Here is a 22262-nt window from a genome sequence, read left to right on the forward strand (position 1 = left end):
CTGCTGACTTCAGGCTGCGTGGGCTGGGGCTGCACTGACAGTGAGAACAGCCCTGCCTCACCCCACACTCGTGGTGTAAACTGAGTGAGGTAATTTCAGCTGGAGAGCACCCACAGGGATGAGTCTGTATTGAAGGATCAGCAGAACAAAACAGTCTCCAAACATTCGTGCACATGCATGCAACTACACACATCTTTGTGTATATACACATGGTGTATACATATACATATATATACACATATACATATACACACACACATATATATATATGTACACACATATACCTGAATAAAGAGTGTAATAATTTTGTAGTGCTGCAAGAAGCCTGAGGTATTTGGTGTATTAAGCAGCAGTCAGCTTCTACCTGACTCTAATGTGTGTTTGTTAATGCCTGTGTACTAAATGACTGCTGACTGAGTCAAATACAAATGATCATATCAGTAACATGTACAGAAGGTAAACCTAAGTCCTCAGCTAAATTAATTTCCCTGCTCTCCTTCTCCAGCTGGCATTTACAAGCTCCAAGCCTAGAAAACAATCCTTTTACAATAATCACACACAACCAGCTACAAGCACAGACCAGAGTCAAGGGGATGATTTAGGCTGCAATAGCACCCTGTGATATTTCATTTTTGACTAGCATTCATAATATCACAACCACTTGGGGGATGCAGAAGAGATAGGTAAGTACCCACAGGATGAAAAGCCAGTGCAGGGAGAGCAGTGTGTCCCAGGCAGGAACTGAAATAGCTGCTGAGGAGGGTAGAGCCCAGCCCTGCTCCTCAGGAGAGCTTAAGCAAAAGGTTTTTGCAAATTTTCTTTCTAAACTCAACTTAAAAAAAAAATAAAAAACAAAGGAGGGTTTTTACAGCCTTTGAGGGTATATAGGAAGTGAGAGTAGGAAATTCTGTGCAGACCCATACACTATACATGAGTCATGACTTTCTGTTTCAGTTCATTTAGCTTCTGGGTTTGGTTTTCATTGCTGCTACACTCACCCTCTGGTTTAGGAGTTTTTTGTGGTTAAAACAGCCAAGACATGGGAACTCCCGGTCTGGTCCTTCCTCTGGCAAGGGCAGAGGAAGCTCTTGTTGCCCTCTCAGCTCCACCGGTGGAAGTTCTCCACTTCTGTATGGAGTCCATAAATATTTCTTGTCAGTGTGAGTCCCTGGCCTAGAGGTCACCACTCATCAGCAGATGTTGAAAAGCCCTTTCCCATCCTCACTCCTGAAAATGCTGAATACCAGACAAAGTAACCTGTAATGTTACCTGCAGCACATTCTGGGACACTGAGCCCTAACCTGGGTGCCAGGGGTCAGCACCTCCCCTCTCCCCAGCTGTGGTGTCCCAGGAGGTGACAGACATGTAGGGACTTTGATGTCTGCAAGTGTGGACCAGGAGGAGATCACAGAACTAGAACCCTTCTGGGTCAGGGCAGGTTGCTGTGATGCACCTAAATTTTGGGTTATGATTTTGTCTGAAGCTCCTCTTAGATGTGAGTGGTATGCAATCTGCACACCTATAAAGACACAATGGGAATTAAAACAAAAGATGGCCTCATTAACCTTTTCTAAAATATCTCAGGTCTGTATGAGTTCAGAACTTCCCAGTGGGTGCTCAATTCTCTGCTGATGATCCTGTCAGTGATACTGCCCGCTGTTAGCAGCAGCACCAGGCAAACTCTTCCAGCACTGATCTGCCAGAGGCCCTCAGCTGTGCTAATGCAGCAAAACCTCTGCTTAAGGTGAAAGACTTTTCCTGGGGTAGCATTCAGGAAATGTAAAGGCGGGGGAAGAAATTAAATTGAGCAAAGAAACACTCTGTACCCCTTTATTCCTTTCAAGTACAACACCACATTCATTTTCTGAAGAAGTCCCCTTTCTCCATCCACATGAGTTATTTTGCCTTTGAAATTCTCTTCAGGCATTGGTTTTCTCTGCTCTTATGGACCTACTTTATTCTTCCACTTTGCTCTCTCCATATAAAAGCACAGACTCTTCTCAGCGATGCATTTGACCGAACAGGAAGCAAAGCCCCACGGGGCCCAGCCTTGACCATGTGGCAGATTGGTGCTTCCCTCTGGCCTCACCTCCCCGGATTCCGAAGCGTTGGAGCGGCGAGGAGAGGCCTGTCCCGGCAGGGAGGTGCACCGCACCAGCAGAAACCCAGAAAAGCAGCGAGCGTTCTGCTGTGTCAAAGCCCTGCCAGCGCCTCGCTGCGCCTATTCCCGATCTTATCTCCTCTCCCAGGGTGCAGCTCAGGGGAAACGTGTTTCACCAAGTCAGCGCCGAGCCGTGCCAAGCCACCCTTGCATCCAGCAGCAGCGAGGTCTCGGTATCCATTCCAGCTTCCCTGCAGCAAGCAGCCCTTGGCATTCCCGGCGGCTCAGCCTGTGCCGTGCCCGCTCTCCCCTGCCCGCCCGTGCCTGGCGCTCCTGCTGTTCCCCAGCTCCGGGGGAACAATCCTCGCCTTGTTCCCGCTCAGTGACCTGGGCTGGATTAGCTCGCATGAGCGGCTGCATGGCCGGCGCGGGGAAACGCCGGGCCCGGCCAGCTGCACCCGCCCGCAGCCCGGGGTGCAGGGGGTCCGACACAACACGGAAGAGATGATGGGAAAAAAAACAACCCAACCAAAAAAAACCCCAAAACAAACAAAGGCCAAAAAACCCAGACTCATCCCACCCTGGGTGTTGAGAGGGTGATCTACGCGGTTGTTCCTTGGGACAGGCTCATGCGGGGTTGCTGCTGGGGCTGAGGACAGGACTGCACAGGAGTGGAGGTCAAATAGGAGACACTTAGAGCAGCAGAGCCCCTGAATGATTTGCCTGCTAGCTGTGAGTTTGATTTCAGTCACCATCATCATCATCACCACCATCATCATCCTCACCTAGGCCCTCTGTAGGGTGCTGCCAGGAGCCTCAGCCCTGCCTGAGGCTGTGTGGCCCAGGGAAATTCCCCTCACTGGGAGCGGGATTTGGGAATTGGGGGAACAAGTTTAGGACACCAAAATGGTTTGCCCTGCTCACCAGCCATGGAGCTGGTGGGAACATATTCCAGCCCCTACCTGGAAGCATTTGTAGCCCCCAGGGAAGGTGTCTGCCCTTCACCCTCTGCAATTTTCTCAGGGTTGTGCTCTTCAGCACTTCCAAAGGCCTATTTTTGTCAATAGCTGAGAGGATGATGTGAAGGTTTGAATGTATAGAAATGTTTTGGAAGTACTGGTTATATCCATATGCAACTTATTGCAGACCTGAAGAGGTCAGGCAGCCACAGCTGGATCTGACTATTTGTCAATAGCTGAGAGGACGATGTGAAGGTTTGAATGTCTAGAAATCTTGGAAGTACTGGTTATACCCATATGCAACTTATTGCAGACCTGAAGAAGTCAGGCAGCCACAGCTGGATCTGACTTTCTGCTCTGGCTGGAGGCTGAGGGTGGTTCTCCCCTTGCCTTACTGGAAAGCCCTAAGGGAAAGCAAGGGAGGCAACAGCATCCACCCACTTCTTTACTTGGCTGTCCCAGCATCACCATTTTCAAGTGCTAGCAGGATGCTGCTCTAAGGCAGGATGAAGAAACACTGCTAGGAATGCTCTCAGAGCCAAGCACTGGAGCTGGAAGCAGAGGAAAGAGCCATCCCACAGTGCAGGCCATGTTACCTGCAGGTCCCACTTGTGCCTGAGTAGACAGCTGAGAAAATTTCTGATAAGAAAACTTGATGGTGCCAACCTCATAGGAGACTTTAGGCACCAGAGCACACTCACAGGTTTTAATTTCAGTCTGTACCATTGCATCTTAACTCCCAGGCACGTTTTGGGAGTGCTTCTTGCCCCCAAGAGCAGGAGTGAGCCCTGCTGCTGTGGGCAGTGTTTGGGACCCCTCCTTGACTGGGTAGTAGAGGGAGGGCTGCAATTGCTTGCTTTGTACTCTTGCTCCTCCATGGTCTGTGCCCACAGCCTGCTCAAGATCCCTGCAGCCTGGCAGAGGATGGGAGCAATGGACAACCGGCAAAAAAAGACTCTTGAGACACCACATCCATCCATTTCACAAGCTTCCACAGCAGAGGCAGTCATTGAAAGATTTAGTTCCTATCCATTATTTACTGTATCAAACCAGAAATCTCAGAAGGGGTTACAGAAGAAAGAGTTATTACAGAAGAAGGAGTTATTAGCTGTCTAGCAATTTAAATTATCTGCTCCCCCTTATTCCACTTTTTGTGGAGGTATGTTGACGTTTGAAAAAAAAATTCTGTTGCTATAGCTACCAAGATGAGCTTCCAGCCATGAGATTTTGATCAATAAAATATGCCAGATGTGTCTCCAAAAGCTTCCATTAATAAAAAACCAAGTGTGATGAGAATCTTCAGACTAATTCTAGGGGACACCAATGAGATGCTTTTAAATATCTCATCTGATGAGAAGTATAAAGCAACTGGCAGCCATAAGATTTAATGCCAAGCACTAACTGAAGCATTGCTCTCACTGAGAATGCATGCACCAAAATAGCCTTTCACAAACACAGAGCCCAGAAAGATGAGCACAAGCGAAAGGGGAACCCTGCATTTTCCAAGGCTGCCACTGGTCCTTTCCCTCCTGCAGAACTGCTGATGTGCAGAACAAAACCCTGGGGCATGCTGTAAAAGTGAATGCTGAATTTCCTGTCCTTGCAAAATCTCTTCTTTGCAAGTTGTCTCAAAAAGCTCAGTATCCATTTCCCTCTGGAGTGTTTTCCCACGTGTGCTGTAACTCCAAAGGAAAGATGCACTCAGGGTTGGGCCCACCAGCCAAGCACCTGCAGGAAGGAGCAAAGGCAGCAGGGGAGGAGCAGAGAGGAGGCTCAGAGCCAGGTCTTGCCCGAGGACCAGCAGCTCCCTTCCCAGCACCATGGCAGGTGCTGGGGGGCTCTGCTCTCCCTTCACTGGCCCTGGAGTCTCCCTGCAGTGGGTATCTGCTCTGCTCTACTGGAGACCTTTGGTGCAACTGTTTCCAGATACCTCTGGGTCTCCTTCTCCACAGCCTGGCTTTGTCCTACGTTTCCAAGCTCTGACCAAGAACACGACAAAACCAAACTGCATTCTTTCCCAGGCTGGCAGTGCAATTTCTACCAGCTTTATCAGCCCAGCATATGAACCAAGGATCCTTTTCTTCATGTCCACATGTGCTTGCACTGCTGCAGTCAGTTGTGGAAACAGTTCTCCTCCCCTGACAGCTCCTGCATAGGTTCCAGTTAGAATTAGATGAAGAGTAGAAATAAAATTTTTATTGGATTTGACTCATGCTTTTATGCTTATTTTTTTATTAGTCATATTCTCTCATTTTGCACTTCCCAGCTCATTTTCACCAGCTAATAAAGGTTAATAAACTCACTCCAAGTTATGTGGATGCTTTGAGTCCAAATTGAACACTGCATCACTGATTAGCCCATAACAGGCGAGGTACATGTCTGCTGCCATATTGTCATTGAATTATCCTGCACTGGAGTTGGATGCCACTGTTTGTCACTGTGGGAATGAAATGTTAATTTAATGCTATCTGCACTTATTAGAGAGCAAGCCCATTGTACAGGCTGCCAAGGGAAACTGACAGTCCTCTACAATAATGAGCGCAGGAGGGAAAAATCCATTTCTCATCAGGAATGACTCTTCCCACCTCTCTTGTGCTGCTCAAGTGTCTGTGGATCAATGGAGACAAGTCAGCTGGAAATGAGAGAAAAATACAAAAATGTCTCAAGCTTCACCTGTGAGTGGATTTGATAATGATTCACCCACTGCACAGGTCTGACTTTCTGCCATTGATTCACACCATTCATTTTGCAGTTCGAATAAAGAAACCAAATTCTGCGACATTTCCAAGTATCTTCCTGTAAAAAAAAAAAAAAAAGTGGTTTAAACAAAGAGTGGAAAATGCCTACCACGATATTCTGGTACTTATTCAGAAACATAGCGTGCGTCTTTTCCCAGTGTTTTAACTCCAGGATTCAATTCTGTGCAGCTCAAAGAGAAGGAGCAGCACGGCCGCGGCTCCCGGCAGGACAAGACGGACCCAGGCTGGGCAGCGGAGCCGGGAGCGCGGCCGGTCCGAGCGGGACGGACGCTGGGAACCGAGGCGATCCCGGGAATGCACGGGGAGCTCCAGGCCGTGAGTCCGGCCGGTCCGAGCGAGGCAGAACGACGGGAACCGAGGCGATCCCGGGAATGCCCGGGAGCCCCGCGGGAATGCCCGTGAGCCCCGCGCACCCCTGGCGCTGAACGGGCACCGCGCCGGGGCCACGTCCCGAGCGGATCCGGGCCCGGCTGACCCAGGGTCCGGACTGAGGGCAGAACAGAGGCCCGGGCCGAGGGAGGGAGCAGTGGATCCTTGGGTTCCAGCACCGCTGGAACTGCAGCCCCAGGTGGACACGTCCCGAGCGGATCCGGGTTTAGTGCCCCGAGCAGTGAGATAACAGGAGCGGCTTACACTTCATCAGCGCCCTGCAGGCTCATCAACAAAACTGTAGAACCGCTGGAACTGCAGCCCCGGGTGGACAGTTCTGGGTTTAGTGCCCCGAGCAGCGAGATAACAGGAGCGGCTTACACTTCATCAGCGCCCTGCAGGCTCATCAACAAAACTGTCCTTTGCTGGGCAGGGAGGACGACAGCCCGGGCAGTGGAGGAACTCATCACTTGGCCTGAAGTCAAGCTGAACCTCAGACCTAGAAAGTGTCACATACCAAACTCAAAACCTTTATTACTCCACAGCCTGGCTTGTATTCCTTCCTCTCCATGACCTGTGGCTCAACTCCTCTGTTGTTGTGTAACCGTGAGCACACGGCCTCGTGTCCAAGAGGAAAGCAGACCTGGAGAAGCAGCAATACCAGTACCTTTCAGGAGAAGCAGCAATACCAGTATCTTTCAGGAGAAGCAGGCAGCTCGTCCCTTCCCCCAGCACAGGGACAAGTCACTCACACCCGAGGTGGGCCAAGGGGGGCTCTGCAGTCTGAAGGGGAAGGGCGGCAGGGGCTGAGCCCGGTGGTGAGAGGACCAGGACTCTCCTGCTGTGTGAGCAGCGGGAGCTGCGCTGCCCCTGCACGACAACCCAGCACCAAGCGCGAGAGGATGTCCTCTCCCAGAGGAGCAGCAGGAAAGGGCTCACCCTGCGGCCCCCTGCAAACCAGCCCCGGGCCCTGCGGTCACCAGGCTGCGGCAGGCACAGAAAGGCTCGCAGGGAGCCGTGGCTGAAGCGAGCCTTCCTGGGCAGCAGACCAAGCTCTGTCCTGGTTTCCGCTGAAGGGTATTTCCTGCAGTAAAGCATTCAAAGAATCATTTACACCCTCTCAGGGAAGATCATAACAAAACACCCTCCAAATACTCGGCTTGTTTATCGGATGATGAGTGATCACTTAAAACATCTGTCCCGGCAGCACTACACGCCCTTGGCCGATGGAACCGGGTCTGTTGATGAAGGCGATAAGCAGACAGGAAAACGCCCGACATTTACACTTTGCTGAGCTAATTTACCTTTACCTGTTAATGCTGTTCCTGACAACAGCAAAATCAAGAATCCACTGAAAGAGCAAGTGGCTTCACGGGTATCTTCAATACCTGTTATAAGCTGTGAAGTGTATTTGTCTCCAACTGTAGGAGACAATTGACCTGACTTACAGGACAGGGGTTTTCAGGCATCCTCACAACAGGAGCTGTGGAAATAGTTCTCTTGAACACACACCCGGGGGCACCTCCGAGTTATTTCCACGCCCAGTTTGGTGGATTCAGGAACGCGGAGAATGTGGGTTATGCTGCCCTCCTTGCTGCAGGTACGTATCAACACTTCCCTCGGTACCGGAGGTGGAGACCCGATGATGGATTTAGCTCTGTTCCACAACACCGCGGTGCCCACACCACGCAGAGCACAGCCTGCAGGACATCCCAGGGTGCAGATATGCCACACCATGCTGTGCAACGCCTCAGCTTTCCCTTTGTAATCATTAGCCTCTTACTTTCCTTTTCAAATGCAAATAGGCTAAACAGGCTCTTTTCTTTTTTACTGTATTTTCCTTCTTCCCGACCTTCTTGTGCCCATTACCCTGGACAGCGCGGCTGACTGACTGGTAGGCTCTGCCCCTCTAGCTTTGGCAGGGAAACACTCGAAGGAGTCAGCGCTCAAACTGCCCTCCCCGCACTGCCCCCAGCAGGGCCGGGTAAGGATGAAACAACGAACAGCCCCGTGTGGAGCTCAGGAAGACTCATGAGCTCAAAACTCCCCAGGCAAAAACTCTGACGTACCCATCAGCCCTCAGTGATCATCTTCCAGAGGTGTTTCCTTCGTCATTTAGTGAGGTTTTATTATTTCCTTAATACGTACTTAAGTGGCAGCTTTGCACATAGCACGTGTTAAACAGTGATTCATTGTGACACTTCCTAAACGGGTGTTACAACTCCTCGGTGCATGCAAGGGGGAAGGGACCAAGGCCAGCCAACAAACTCCTTACCAGTTCGACAGTGCAGGCAACCACAGCTTTTCTGGCAGAGATGCAGTAGCATTTTTTTGCTCACTTTCGAAAGTGATTTTGGACCATTCCATTGCTCATAAGAAACTTCAGAGTGAAAGATTTCCCTTCCTTTCTGAGCATCCCTTAGTGGTTGTCTGCAACCAAAGAGGTCTGAGTTGATCGTTCCCTAGCAGACACAGAGATCTATTCAAAAGGGAGGGCTGTGACTGAGCCACCTTTTGTTAACAGGGCACACTAGGAAATATTTTACAGTATAGATCAGCTCACTGCTGAACAGTTTTACAGATGCAATTCCTCCCTCCTGAGATCTTTGCTTTTACAGTAACTGTACTGGCAGACTTAAATCATGACCTCCTTTCTGCTTTTTATATATGTATATATTTATATATCAAAGCTATACATCTAGAGAAATCTTTTTCTGTGGAAATTATCCAGAAGTTGATTGCAGCCTTGCATAACCACACTGCTCCATAAAAAACATCAGTTCAATAGCACTAAGAAAAAGCAGAATCAGCTTTACCAGATACTGGTAAAGGAAAATGAGTCCCTGGAAAGGAAAAGAAGGCTACAAAAGTCTAGGTGGCACAGAAATACTGGAAATGGATTCATCTGTCTCAATCAGAATGAGGGGTCACCAAATCAGCAGACACCAAGTTTAAAAGAAGAGATGTTCACAAAGCAAGTGATAACTCACAGTAATTCCTTTCCAACCAAGTTTACATGGATTCTGGAAACAGCTGTCCAAGCACGTGGATAAAAAGAGAGCTTTGACCATCACCACACAGACAACTGACACCACACTCAGGAGAGCCCCAAGCACAGCACAACACACCTGGACAAGGTTGTTGCATCACCACATTTGACCACACGCAGAGATAATAAACGGAATAAATGCACACAGAAGTTCAAAGATTTTTCTCCTCTTTATTTAAACACAAATACATTTACAGCATGCAGGTAAGTTAAAACTATATGGCGTCTTCCCCAAACCAATTGTTTTAATGCATCTTAAGTGTACTGAAGTTAAATCAGATTCCACAGGTAGACTTGTCCTCATGTCAAATTTAGAGTTACACACAGTAGTGAGTCAGCATTTAAGTTATGCAAATAATTTAGTTGTTCACCAGAAATAAATATTATTTCACCAAGTTCCTATCCTAAACCATCTTTTAAAAATATGATCTAGAGGAACATAAAAATAAGAACCACTCAAAGACTGCAAGTTGAAACAGCAGTGTTGAACATTCCCTGTATAGACTGAATACTTTCATTTACAAAATACAGTAATTGTCCTGTCTGGCTGACCTATGACAGCCAAACCAGAAAGCAAAGAAAGTTGTGTGTTTTTCTTTTTTTACATTTTAAGAGGCAGTTCTTGGTAAACTTCAAAAAAGGTTTAAAATTAAAAAAAAAAAAAAAGTTTAAATATAAAAAGGTGATGTACACTGAGCTACACACTAGATACTATTTAATCTAATTTTTTTTAACACAGCAATTTTCAGCACCAAAACCCATGACAATTGCCTACAGGAATGAAACCCCCATTCACAGGCATGAGAAAAAAATCCTGCTTCATTTGAGTGTGTTGTTTTGTTTTTATGATTGCACATTGACAAATGAAGGCCTGAAAACCTGTAGTTAACATTGAGAAAGATAATGGACAGTGCTGATTCCATGATGAGAAATTTAATTAAAAATACTTTGTTGTTTCTTTATTTTTTTCCCTCAATATGCTGCCTTCAACTGTGCTCTAAAACAACTGCAAGTTTGGAGTGTTTGGTGGTCTTAGTGAAGAAAACTGTCTTAAAAGCTGAAAACTCCAAAACAGTGGGATTTCCAACTGATACACTCAACCTTCAAAAATCAAATTACTAAAAATTCAGACTACTGCAGCTATAGAAAAAAAGTGGTTCAAGGTCTAAAATTTGACTATACTCCATCATAATATAAATATTTTGCCTATTTTAAAATATAAAAATTGAAAGTGATTGGCTGTCTGAACAGTCACAGAGTTTCTACTGTTTCCACAATAACTGAATACCCAGCAAAAAACTCAAGCCAGAACAAAAAGTTCTATCAACCAGGTCTGAAAAACTCATTGAATTCTTCCAGCAATACTAAGTTTCTTCTTTCTTAAAGACCTGGTAACTAACTAGTTTCTATACAGAAGAAGGCTGTCCTAAAAATTATAGTGGCTAAACCCTATGAATAAGTTAAGTAAATTATACTACAAAACTTTAATCCCCGGATTCAGCTCAGTGAGAGTACCGGAGCTCAAAACAAACAAACAAAAAATCAAAACCCCACGTTTCATTTTGTTAGCCACTTTACAGGACTTTATTGCAAAGAGAAGAAAAATATTCAACAACTACTACTTTGGACATTTCATATACCTACTTACAAATGAATTACAAATACAATTCAGGGTAGCACTTTATTTTATTGTTATTTTAAACACGTGCCTCTGGCATTTTTGGATACATCAGTTTTAAAAAGTTGTGTCCTTTATTTACGTATCTGAATTAATTGGCCTGTTGCTGAAAAAGGCTTTTTAAATTGAAAATTAAAATTTTAGTCAAAAATTCCAGAACTGTATGTAGTGGAATATAAAGTTACAGTTTAGGTTGGCCTCATTTCACTATTACAATAGTGAAAGTGAACTGTCACAGACACAGACGAATGGCCAGACAGGCTCATCAGAATGAAGCAGAATGTTTTCACTCCACCAGACTGTACTGTGTGCAGAAGCAGGAACAGGACAGATGGGATAATCCATTGCCAAAGTCTTTTTTGTAAACTCAGGTTTACTCTTATGACTGCACAGTATTTAATTGTAGGTCACCCCCGGCCGGGCTCTGGCTGAGATAAGTTACAGAGGCTCGTTCTCACCGCACTCTGGCGGCCGGTGGTGCAGCCGTGCCGGCACTTGAGGATCCTCACCCTGTACAAACACAGCCAGTTCCACGCGCTGCGGCCGGTGGCGCTCGCCTCGAGGCAGCCGTGCCGGCACTTGAGGATCCTCACCCTGTACAAACACAGCCAGTTCCACGCTCCGTGCAGCATTCCTAAAGAGAACTGTAATGCAGAGTGCCGCCCTCATTCAGTGGGACACGTAGTGTTATGTGAAGTGATAAAAATGAAAGTATACTTAAACACTGTTGCACGTTCCCTAAGACAAGAAGATGTACACAAATTAAGCTAGAAAATTTGAACTAAGATTTTTCTCAACGTACATTCAGCTTGGCACAGTGCAGACTAAATTTAAGACATGAAAGACAAACTGTGTAATAAGCAGAGCTACACTTTAAGTAACATGTCATTTTTCAAGACGCCAAAATTGCACTCTAGTTGGTTTTTTTTTGGGAATCAGTTAGCAGAATTTGTAGAAGGGGGAAGAGCTGTACAGGCCAGGTATAATTTATACAATTTTCAAAAAATAATCCTACAGTCCCCAAAAGGAGAGATTATTGTCATGGAATGACTCCCTCTACACAATATCCAATCCTCCTCCTGCTGCATTTACTTTTCAGCAACTGTAAATGAAAAAAAAAGAAAAAATCACAGAGTTAAGACAAAAGGCAAAGTTATTTACATTTACAGTAGACCACATCACTATTTACATGGCCTTTAAGAGCCCAGTTCTTAAACCACTCAGATAAGTGCTAATAAAAATCCCACTTTAAAATAAGAAATCACACAACACACAAAGCATTTAAGCAATGCTGTCTGCTACCAGCACCACAAACTGCATGCAATTTTGACTGCAATAATGGAGTAAACATTACTCCAGAAACCACTCGGAGCCCAGCTCCATTTCCCATGACTGCTGCTGCTATTCCTGGCTAGTGGCAACTCCTTGGTCATTCAAGGCAAATGTTATTCAAGGCTGAAGTACCCACCAGTTCAACCTCTTATTTACTAAGAGACATTTCTGAACAAAACCAGGTACCTTGACTAGTACTACAGCCCTGTTTTCTCTGAATTGGAGAGAAAGCTTGGAAAAGTCAGTCAGCTAATGAAAAGAAACAAATAGAAACAAGATTGACATAAGCTGTTCTGGAGCCCTTCAGAAGAGGAGCACCCAGATTTCGAGCACCCCACTCCATTTTAGATGTATTTCAAACTGAAGATGCAGATAATTAACTAAGGGAATGCCTACAAGATATTTATAGACACATTCAAAAGTGAAGATGACAACAGAGAATATAAAGTACAGCATTACTGTTAGGTGAACAACAGATCAGCCAACTATAAAGCAGATATTAATTAAAAAGAGAGAGATGATTCTGTAAAGCAATTTAAACATATTTAGTACCATGCAACATGTATTTACTTTGGAGATTAGAGATGTTTTAAAGTAAGTGCACATTTAATTTCAATTACTGTAACTGCATTTTAGCTAGGCTAACATTTTAAGTTTACCGGACAAGGACATGAATTCCTCTGTTAAATTAATTCCAAATCACTGACACATGAAGCAGTGAGCAAACACAGTAAGAAAAGCAAATAAATAACAGGTAAAAATCTGGTAAAACTGAATGTTTTCCTGAAGAAAATCGTATTTGAAAAGATACTGGAAAGGCAAAAGAATTTAAAATGTCTACTCCTTTCCCAAACACTGGCTACTGTCTTTGACTGGTAACCATCTCCAATTGATTGCTTCCACATTTTGTTCTACTCCTGCACAACACCATCAGAATTACCATTTTACAGCAAACACGTTTTAGAAGAAAAGCAGCAGCATCTTTACTCAGGCATACATGATACCATTCCACTGGCTATAAAATTCTGTAAAAAGGAGGAGTTAATCTGACTGTTCAAGTGACTTTATGCCACAGAATGAACTGTAACAAACCTATCACAAAGTAGTTTGATCACATATTTTACAAAATGCTACGAGACGAGCTTACACTTTGTCTTGCCGTCCACCTCCGCGCAGCACAACTGGCTGGCTGTTCTGAGTGAACGCACCTCCACCACGAATTGCACTTGGATGAGTTGGAGAAGCTGCTGGATGCTGGCCAGGGCGGATAGGCTTAGCTGCAAGACAAGAAATGTGACTTACAAATATACACACAACAATAGCTTGGATTATTCAAATTTACTGATATCATTAGCCAAATGTAATAGTCACAATTGAATGCACTTTGCATAAGAAAACAAGTTTAGAGGATGGCACTCTAAGAACATAATAGATTAGTGTCAACTACAACAAACCCTGGAAAATAGAAGCTTGCAAAGCTTCTGATAAGGATTATCTTCACAAGAATTATCTGTGCCACCTAATGTATAACCTTCTATGAATCCTTTTTTGTTTGGCAATAAGAACTCCAATAAGACACAACACTAAGACAGCTTCCTGAGAGTTATCAGTAAGGAATCATACTTGCTGTCCTTCCCACATCCACTTCTTGATAAAGTCACTAGTTACTCTCCCTGCAGGTGGTTCTGTGTACCAACACTCCACAGACAACACTGCTTCATCAACCTACCAGCACATAAAAATAGAACTTACTCTATAGCCAAAGTAAAAATCCAGCAGTTTCAACAGGTTGTTCATAAGCTGCATACACTTAATAAACTGTATTTTCAAAAACATTTTCAGTTTTGCACTTAGCTCTTAACAGAACACACATAATGTATGTATAGGACTTCACAAAGTTCTGTAATATTAAAGAGAAGCACTTAAATTTCAGCAGGCAAAAAAGAATCTACAGGCAGCAGCTGCAGCAGAGAAACACTTCTCAATTACTGCCTTATAGGAAACTGATCTCCAGGAAGACATGACTAGACATTTCCATCTAGACATTTAATCACAAGAGGCTGTATACCTCAGGTGAGCTCACTAGAGAATTGTTTGCTTTCTTGGAGACCGCTTGAGAGAAAATTAAAGACACAAAAAAAAGCACCTGTCTGCAAGCTGCCACTTCATGTGACCAAAAAATTTGAACAATTTTGCAACAGCTCTTTGCAGACCTGCAGAACGTGAGCAAAATTTAACTGCAACACTCATTTTAGCCATATTAACATTGAAGAGAGTATACTGATGACTGAAGCCCTTCAGTTCTTCAGCTGTAGTGTAACGTGCACAGTTAAGTTCTCCACAGGTCACACATCTTCTCCATCCTCGGCACTCGACAGAGTAACGGCAGGTGGAGGAGCAAAGGAGTATCACTATTTTGCCTCCACCTTCCCACCCATTTTTCTGTTATTTTCCCCTGGAGAGGGCTGTGGATACTGTATATTTTGGAACAAAGAACTGAAAAGGTAATAAGCATCTTTGGATATTGTGGGTTTCTGTCTGCTCCTCTGCCCCTTAAGATCAGGTCAATTTTGTTGTTATTGCTGTTGAAGGTGATGGCTTAATCTTTCTGGTTTCCTTGAAATACCTCTTTAGTCTTAGAAATTGGAATGGAATTGGAATAATCTAAGAGATTAAGACTCACAAGCAGTGAGCGTACTGCTTCTTCTAGGAAATGTAACATATTCAGGCTAGAAATCTAGGTTGGTAAGCCTTTTACCAAAGCCAAATAAAACAAATAAAAAGCCAAACAACCATAAAGTACCACCTCCACACACCATCTGTTAACCAAAATATAACTCACAGTAGAACACAGATCACATTGGTATGTGCAGTTTCAATGAGGGCTGAAAGATGCACATATACACAAAACCAAACCAAAACAAAGTAGGAAAGATGAAGCTTTAGGGGGCAGGGGATTCTTTACTCACCAATTTGTGCTGAATGTCCTCTTCTGGCCATATTCTTGGATCTTACAGCTTCCTTTATACGATCTACTTCTTGCTGGTAGCGCTTGCGATCACGAGAAGCGTTCTCTTTGGCTTCCTTCAGCGCAGACTCCAAAGCTTTGACTCTTTCAGCTGTAGCTCTAAGTCGCTTCTCCAGTTTAGGAAGTTCGCAGCGCAGATCAGCATTATCACGTACCAGCTACAAAAACAGAATTGAGTATCTTCTTGGTATCTCCCTTCATAGAGAGAGCTAACCAAATACCCTCCTCACACCTGAAGAGGCAAAGCAGTAGGCTTACTGTATTAACTTTGCTTCAGCTTTTAGTGAATCTGTGGAGGTCAGTGTCATTGACACTGTCATTTGAAAAATCAGTTACTGTGGAAGAACCTGCTACTCAACAGAGGGACCTCTTCTATCTGAGACAGGCAAGCAGCCATTGGACTCATATATGCAGTCTAAACACAAACTTGGATCCCTTTCTGTTTAAATGCAGCTATTTTGTTACACACCCACATGTACTTGACACACCTAATTAATTTATGTTACAAAATAATAGACTAAAGTTTTCCTGTATCAGGAGACACACTTAAGATGTAGAAGTATTCACTTATAAAGGTTATTTTATGACCAACAGACATATTGGTTGCTTCTGTAATAATGGATCTGGAGTAATTTCATTAAAATTTGAACTGAAGTCTCACTGTACCTGCTTGTGAACCTTTGTAAGCTGTTCAAGATTATTCTCGAGGAAGGAAATCTTCTGTTTCTGTGCAGCACTGCCTCCTGTGTCATCTGAGTCGATCTCAGCACTCTGCAGTAATAAAGGCACAGGGAGGAAGACAGGAGGCTGAGTACTAATCTGAACTTGCATATTAAGTTCAAGCCATAAAAATTAAACCAAATAAACGTCAGATCCTAATTTAACTCTAAACTGAAATTCATGCAGCATTCTCAGAAACAAGAAGTTTAATTACAGCACCACATTACCTTTTTCACTCTAGTAGCCAGATCTTGAACAAACAGCTTCCGAAGATTGTGAAGAGTCTGAAGTTCTTTTGCCTACAGTTAAGGACAAGAAATTAACAAAACAACCCAAACAAACTCTGAAAGAAAAAGACAAATACTGACATTTGCTTTGGAATATATTCTGACTATCTTACCACAGTCTCTTCCAAACCCTTTAAATCTTGCCTCGCTTGCTCCCGTCTGTCCTGCATAACCCTAAAAGAGAATAAATTGTTCCTGAAATATCCTAAAAAATTCAGAAATTTTCTTTTAGAGAACTAGAGTAATTAACACTGTATGGTACAAATGAAAAAACTCTTTTGGTTGAAGTCTTAAATTAAAGATGTAACCAACAGATGACACTCAGAAATCTGTATGGCATGGGGGCGGCAGGATTGGAGGAGTTGCAAAAGGAAAAGAGGGATGTACTCTTAATATTGAATACAAACAAGTACGTTCAGATGGATAAATTATAAAAGTTTCTAGAATAGTAAAAGACAAGACTTTCAGAGTCCACTTTGGAGTGAATATTTGGGGAGACCTTATTCTACAAATGTTCTTAGCTGTGACCAGCTGATACAGTAAGTATCATGTGCCAGATTAAAAATTTTCTCTTTGTTTTCTTTAACACCTCACCCTAACACATTGGCAAAACCAGCATTGTAGACAACAATGTCAGTGTGCAGGAATAGAACCTGATGATTATCAGTGTACAGAGCTGCTGTCTTGCCAGTTAATGTGAAAGCATCTTCTGCACAGGAAATGTTCTTGGTCAGAACTGTAAGTCAGTGCAGTTACCATGACAAAATAGAGGAAAGGAATGTGGACCTTTCTTTTTATGACCTGAGATTAGAATAGAAAGGTCAAGGACTACACAAAAATGAAGTGTTCCTGTTAAGTAGTGAAAAAAGCTTCTTTTCCTCTTGGAATTTCTCCTCACTTAGTCAGTTTCACTACTAGCTCACAACTAAATGAGCAAACATTTGATCTAATAAAATATGGTAAATAATGTCACTATCCTATCCATTTCCAGGTGTCTCTAGACAAACAGGTCCAGGCATCCTCTACAACTTCAAATTGAAAAAATTAAAGTGAATAATCTGCATTGCTCCTGGTCTGTCATTTGCCATGCACATTTATGATATTCAGTACAAAACAACTGGATTCAAAAAGTCTAGGGGAGGACACAGAATACAATTTTTAGAACTTTGCAAATCCTTTGAAGAGGAATGTTCCTATACAGCAGGTGCTATAAAGTGGTCAGCTAGATGTAGCTGAGCCTGCAAACTGAAATAGAAAGCAATAATGTTGTATGCATAGCAAATCTCACAAGACAAGAAAATCTACTGTAGTTAATGTAAGTTTTGTAATCATTATGGCAGATAAATAAATCAAAATAAGATGGAATCACAAGACTAGAGTACTGTTAAAATTTTAGTCAGTTAAACAGGACAAACAAACAAAAAAGTAAAAAAAAAAAAAAAAAAAAGCAAGCATTGCTTCTTGGTTACCAGCACAGATCAATCTGATTGCTTCAAATGCCATGATAAAAACACCTGAAAACCACTGTGTGTTTTAAACACAGCCAAAAAGAACTTTTCAAAAAGTACTTTTAAATAGAACATATTTTTAGATTCTGTAAAGATAAATTTGCATGCACCAGGAAGGGGTTACAATTGATACACTTAGATTTCCAGGAGATTAAGGTCAGATTTCTAGAAGCTGAGAACTCTGAGTCTGACTTGGATACTTACCTGCAAGCAGAATGTAATTCCATTTTCCCACTAACTTTTGAGTCTCTAATTCACTAACACATTGTATTTAATCAATGAAGCATGCAACTGTTTAATTTTAAGAATAAACCAAATAGAGCCACCTAACAAGTTAAATCACATAAGAACCATAAAATTATTAAGGGAACACAAGAACCAGAAAAAGAGTAAGGGGAATTGTTAGAAGACTCTTGCAGTCTTACAGAATGCAATACTTAGCTGCAAATTGAAAAGTTAATTACTCCAATCCATAGCATAATAACAAAAAAACATTTGTGGCCTTCATACCTTTCATAATTTTGCTTCCTATTTTAAGTATTCATGCAGTGCAAAGGTTTTAAAAAAGGTTCAAGAAGGCCTCTTTACAAGCATACTATAAAGTGAGAGGCACTGCATCATGTTAAGTCAATAGTTTACAGGGTAAGCCTCCCCACACACATCTGTTTTATGCACCACTTTTATTATCACTCACGTAAGCTCATGAAGTTTTCTGCTTTTCTCCTGATCAGTGGCTTTCAGCTTCTCATGCTCAACTCTCAGACGTTCCTGTTCAAGCATCATCTTCTGGTTTTGGCTGAACACAAAGGAAATATTTTATCAGCTGAAACTCTCAGCCCATTCAGTAACAAAATGGAAGACAGAAGGACAGCTCTGGAGAAAACTCTCACCACTTCCTTCCACTGTACTGTGCTTCTATACTTGCCCAGTTCAGAGACATTTGGCACCACTAAAATAAAGACAAGGACTTACTCTTGAAGCTCAGTGATGAGCTTCTCCTTTGCATCAACTTCATCTCTCAGGCTGCTGATTTGTTTCTGGTGTGTCTCACGATGGCTCTGAATTTGTTGCTCCACAGCTTGCTGTTAGAAAAAAACAGACATATTAAATGCTCTGAGTTACCACCAGGCTTCACTCTGGGGGATTTGGGTTGTTAGGGTTTTCTTCTTTTTTAAGCAATGGAATTGCCTTACCTTGACTTCATTTGCAGTTTGAACTTTATTTAAGTGCTCTTTCTCCATCTCATGGACCTTTTCTAGAAGGGATAGTGAATAAAAAACACAATTCAGCCAGGTATCTACGCAATCACATGGATGATAGCGTTGATTTCCCCTCCCTTGCCAACACCTTACAATTTGGAAAAAGTGCCCTCCCACCACAAAAATTAATTAAATCATCTCTATCCTATCAATAGATCTCTAATCCTATCAATAACAGTTCTTTCAAGCAGTAAATATGTTTTACCATGGATTAATTCTATATGTTCAGTAGCAAAAAGCCTTTCTATAGCTCTACCTTTCAACCTAAACAGAACAATTCCCACTTTCCATTTATCACTGTTGTTAAAATGGTGGTGGTGGGTGGGGTGTAGGGAGGCAAGTCCTACCCTGTGCTCGGAGTTGAACTAATTCTTCATTAAGGGAATCCACAGATTCTTCCAGCTGCCTCTTTTTCTGTTCCACATTCTGAAGATATTCAGTCAGTGACTTGATCTTGGCTTCATGCTTGTGGAATGAAAAGATTCATTTGCTTTGGAACTAGGTACCATGGAATTACATCTGCATAAACGGTTCATACTTATTTTTTACACAACAAGTAACCTCATCTCAAAATAAAAATGGTGCCAGCTAGACTCTTAGAAGAACATGACCACTTAAGTAGATCTGTAATGTAGCCTTTAAGACAATGTCTTTATTCTGGGTTGGAATGAAATACATTTTTGGCTGAGAGAAGAGATGTTTTGAATGTTAAATACTAACAGAGGTAAAAGAGGCCCACTGTATTTAGAAGATTGCCCTGAAATGTGCATCTCCTGATTTTAAAAGAGATGATTATCTGTATGAAAAACAACATACAGAAATATTAAACTGTGTATTTAGATTACTGTTTTCAGAAGTGTTGGAAGTCACATTACTTATCTTTTCTAACGATCACATTAAAATGGCCTTTCTCACATTAGAAATAAATTTAATCTGCTATACAAACCTCCTGGAATTTTACTGTGCTATTACCTCTCCCACTTCCAGCCTGGGGCATTAGCAGGCAGAGTGCCCACTAGCCACTGCTTCTATAAGACTTGTATTTGTAAAGAATCCTGTGATGGAGAACACACGGGCTCCAGTTTTTAATACAAGTGCTACAAAAGCATTAGCAGACTACAGATAAATTGCAGGAATTCTGACATCCTGCCATGCAGAATTACTTAGCATCCAATCTGAGGAGAGTACTAAGGAAACAGCTGAGTCTTATGGCTGTTCACTCACAGTGTGCTTTGTTAGGTGCCAAAAAAACCCTGCAACTTTTTTTCCCCCTGAATGGTTAATGAATTTAATTTAAAAGAACACTCTGCACTGTAGAGAAATAGTTACCTGTGAGATCCGGAGCTGGCAGGCAGCCAGCTCCTTTTCATTTTCTTCCATTTTCTTATTGCTTTCAGCTTGTGTGCCTTCTAACTGCTTGCAACGTTTCACCATTGTTTTCACTTCTGATTTCATCTTGCTAATGTACAGTCTTGCGACGGTGAATTCTTCATCTATCATGCCAGTTCCCTCAGGCTGCTGAAAAGGGTGGAATAGCACATTTAGAAAGCTCACATAACAAAAGTGAAGTAACAGTGCACTGGAGCATCTTAATGCCCAGGACACATCCCCAGCCTCAACTGATAACCACAGAACTTGATGGAAAAAAACCCACTTACATTTTGGCATTTAAGTTTTCTGATTGATTATTTAGAAGTCTGTACAAAGACAATGAATTGCTTGAAGAAGGAAATACCATTCACTATTGATTTCTAATACTGTTTACACTCTTGCCCTATAGCCATCTTCTAGACTTATCTTTTATTTCATATCCTCATGATGTTTTTAATATAAGTATCACCCTGATCATCCCTGTAGGTGAATATTAGATTTCCAAGACAATGCTGTCGATTATGACCACTTCCTACAGCAGTTTGATAACAGCAATGAAAACACTGCTTCAGAAAAAAATCATACCTGCTCTTCCCTTGTCTATGCATAATCAAATTCTGTCTGGGACCTAATTAAGTCACAATACAAGCAATGGAGAAGCTTATGTCCAAATTACTAATACAGATGAAGTTTCCTAGGCAGTAATTTTTACCATACTAAGAAAATGCCCCCACCTATCCAGAATGCATTTGTTTAATATATGGCATTAATACTGAAGACAGCAGTGATTAACTCTTACCTTGACATCATTATTTCCTACTGCAATTCCAATCTCTGCAAGATCTTTTAGTAAGGAGGCCATCATTTCTGTTGCTCGTTTCTTCTGATGGTTGGTCATTTCTTTAAGTTTTTGAAGCTCTGCATCTATACTGGCTAAAGTGACCTAGAGTAAAAGAAGTTACCCTTAATTAAACAAAACACACTCTTGTTCTTAGAACTAGTGTCATACTATTTACGGAGAACCAGCATTTCTTCTGAAAGAACTAAAAAGTACAGGGGACAGAGACCTTCAACTCACAAAATCTTAAAATTCTGCAGCAAAATTAGTGTTAACACTGTTAAATAGCCTTTAGAGTTATATACAATTAAATATTTCTGGGAATCACATTTATAGAAAAAAGGTAAATGGACAGCAAGTTCACCACTTTCCGCCCTATTCTGGTAAATTAAAACAATTTCATCCCTATCTGCAGAGCTTTTAACTCTTCCCTACTTGCAAATCAAAAAATGAGAATACTCTTCCAGTACTGACATTTCATAAGCACAACACTTATTCTTGAGTACTTTTTCAGCTGGTTTGAGCTGCTGTGGTTGTAGTGGCTGCAGCTCAGCAGCTCGCATGCTCAAGAGTCGACTATTTGTTGTCCAGTTTTATAAAAACACCAGAAGTTTTACAGCAGGAAAGTTTCAGGCAGAGATGCCAAAGGATGGTTACTGCATGGGTTAGCAGTGCCAGATTGGGATGTCTTGATTTTATGACACCTCTGCAGTTGCTTTCTTGCAGATTGAGTTATTCATGACACTCAGGGGATGTTAGTTATAATATCTAGAATCAGTACCTATAACTAAAAACTACATCAATAAAGCAAACAAAAAAAAATCAAAAACAAACCATACACTTCAGAATCATACACACACACAGTGCAAGCCTACTCCAATAGACTTTAAATGTTGCTCATAAGACTCTGACTTTCATAATTCTCTGACTTTCGGCCAATCTTCAAGTGATGTAAGTGACCAGTGAAGACTACTGAGTTCAGAATACTCAGAAGTTTAAAGAGA

The 22262-nt window shown here is 42.5% G+C and overlaps 1 protein-coding gene across 2 annotated transcripts in view; it reads right to left on the minus strand.

The window, feature by feature from the left end:
* Window positions 1-11464: 11464 nt before the first annotated feature.
* The window catches only part of KIF5B (kinesin family member 5B), a 31871-nt gene continuing 21073 nt past the window's right edge, over window positions 11465-22262 (minus strand). Inside the window, exons 15-26 of one of the 2 annotated variants that reach the window (XM_041408446.1) lie at window positions 21220-21363; window positions 20379-20564; window positions 19397-19514; window positions 18984-19045; window positions 18763-18872; window positions 18485-18586; window positions 16396-16456; window positions 16223-16294; window positions 15942-16046; window positions 15217-15433; window positions 13395-13524; window positions 11465-12017 (exon numbers count right to left, since the gene is read on the minus strand). In XM_041408446.1, the coding sequence (XP_041264380.1) occupies window positions 12011-12017; window positions 13395-13524; window positions 15217-15433; window positions 15942-16046; window positions 16223-16294; window positions 16396-16456; window positions 18485-18586; window positions 18763-18872; window positions 18984-19045; window positions 19397-19514; window positions 20379-20564; window positions 21220-21363 (1314 nt within the window). In that variant the 3' untranslated portion in view covers window positions 11465-12010. Of the gene's footprint in view, window positions 12018-13394; window positions 13525-15216; window positions 15434-15941; window positions 16047-16222; window positions 16295-16395; window positions 16457-18484; window positions 18587-18762; window positions 18873-18983; window positions 19046-19396; window positions 19515-20378; window positions 20568-21219; window positions 21364-22262 lie in introns of both variants that reach the window. The other variant, XM_041408445.1, reaches the window with a different exon arrangement.

The sequence above is a fragment of the Onychostruthus taczanowskii genome, unplaced genomic scaffold (assembly GCF_017590055.1).
Source record: "Onychostruthus taczanowskii isolate IOZ18803 unplaced genomic scaffold, ASM1759005v1 scaffold3, whole genome shotgun sequence".
In the NCBI taxonomy this organism is placed as follows: domain Eukaryota; kingdom Metazoa; phylum Chordata; class Aves; order Passeriformes; family Passeridae; genus Onychostruthus; species Onychostruthus taczanowskii.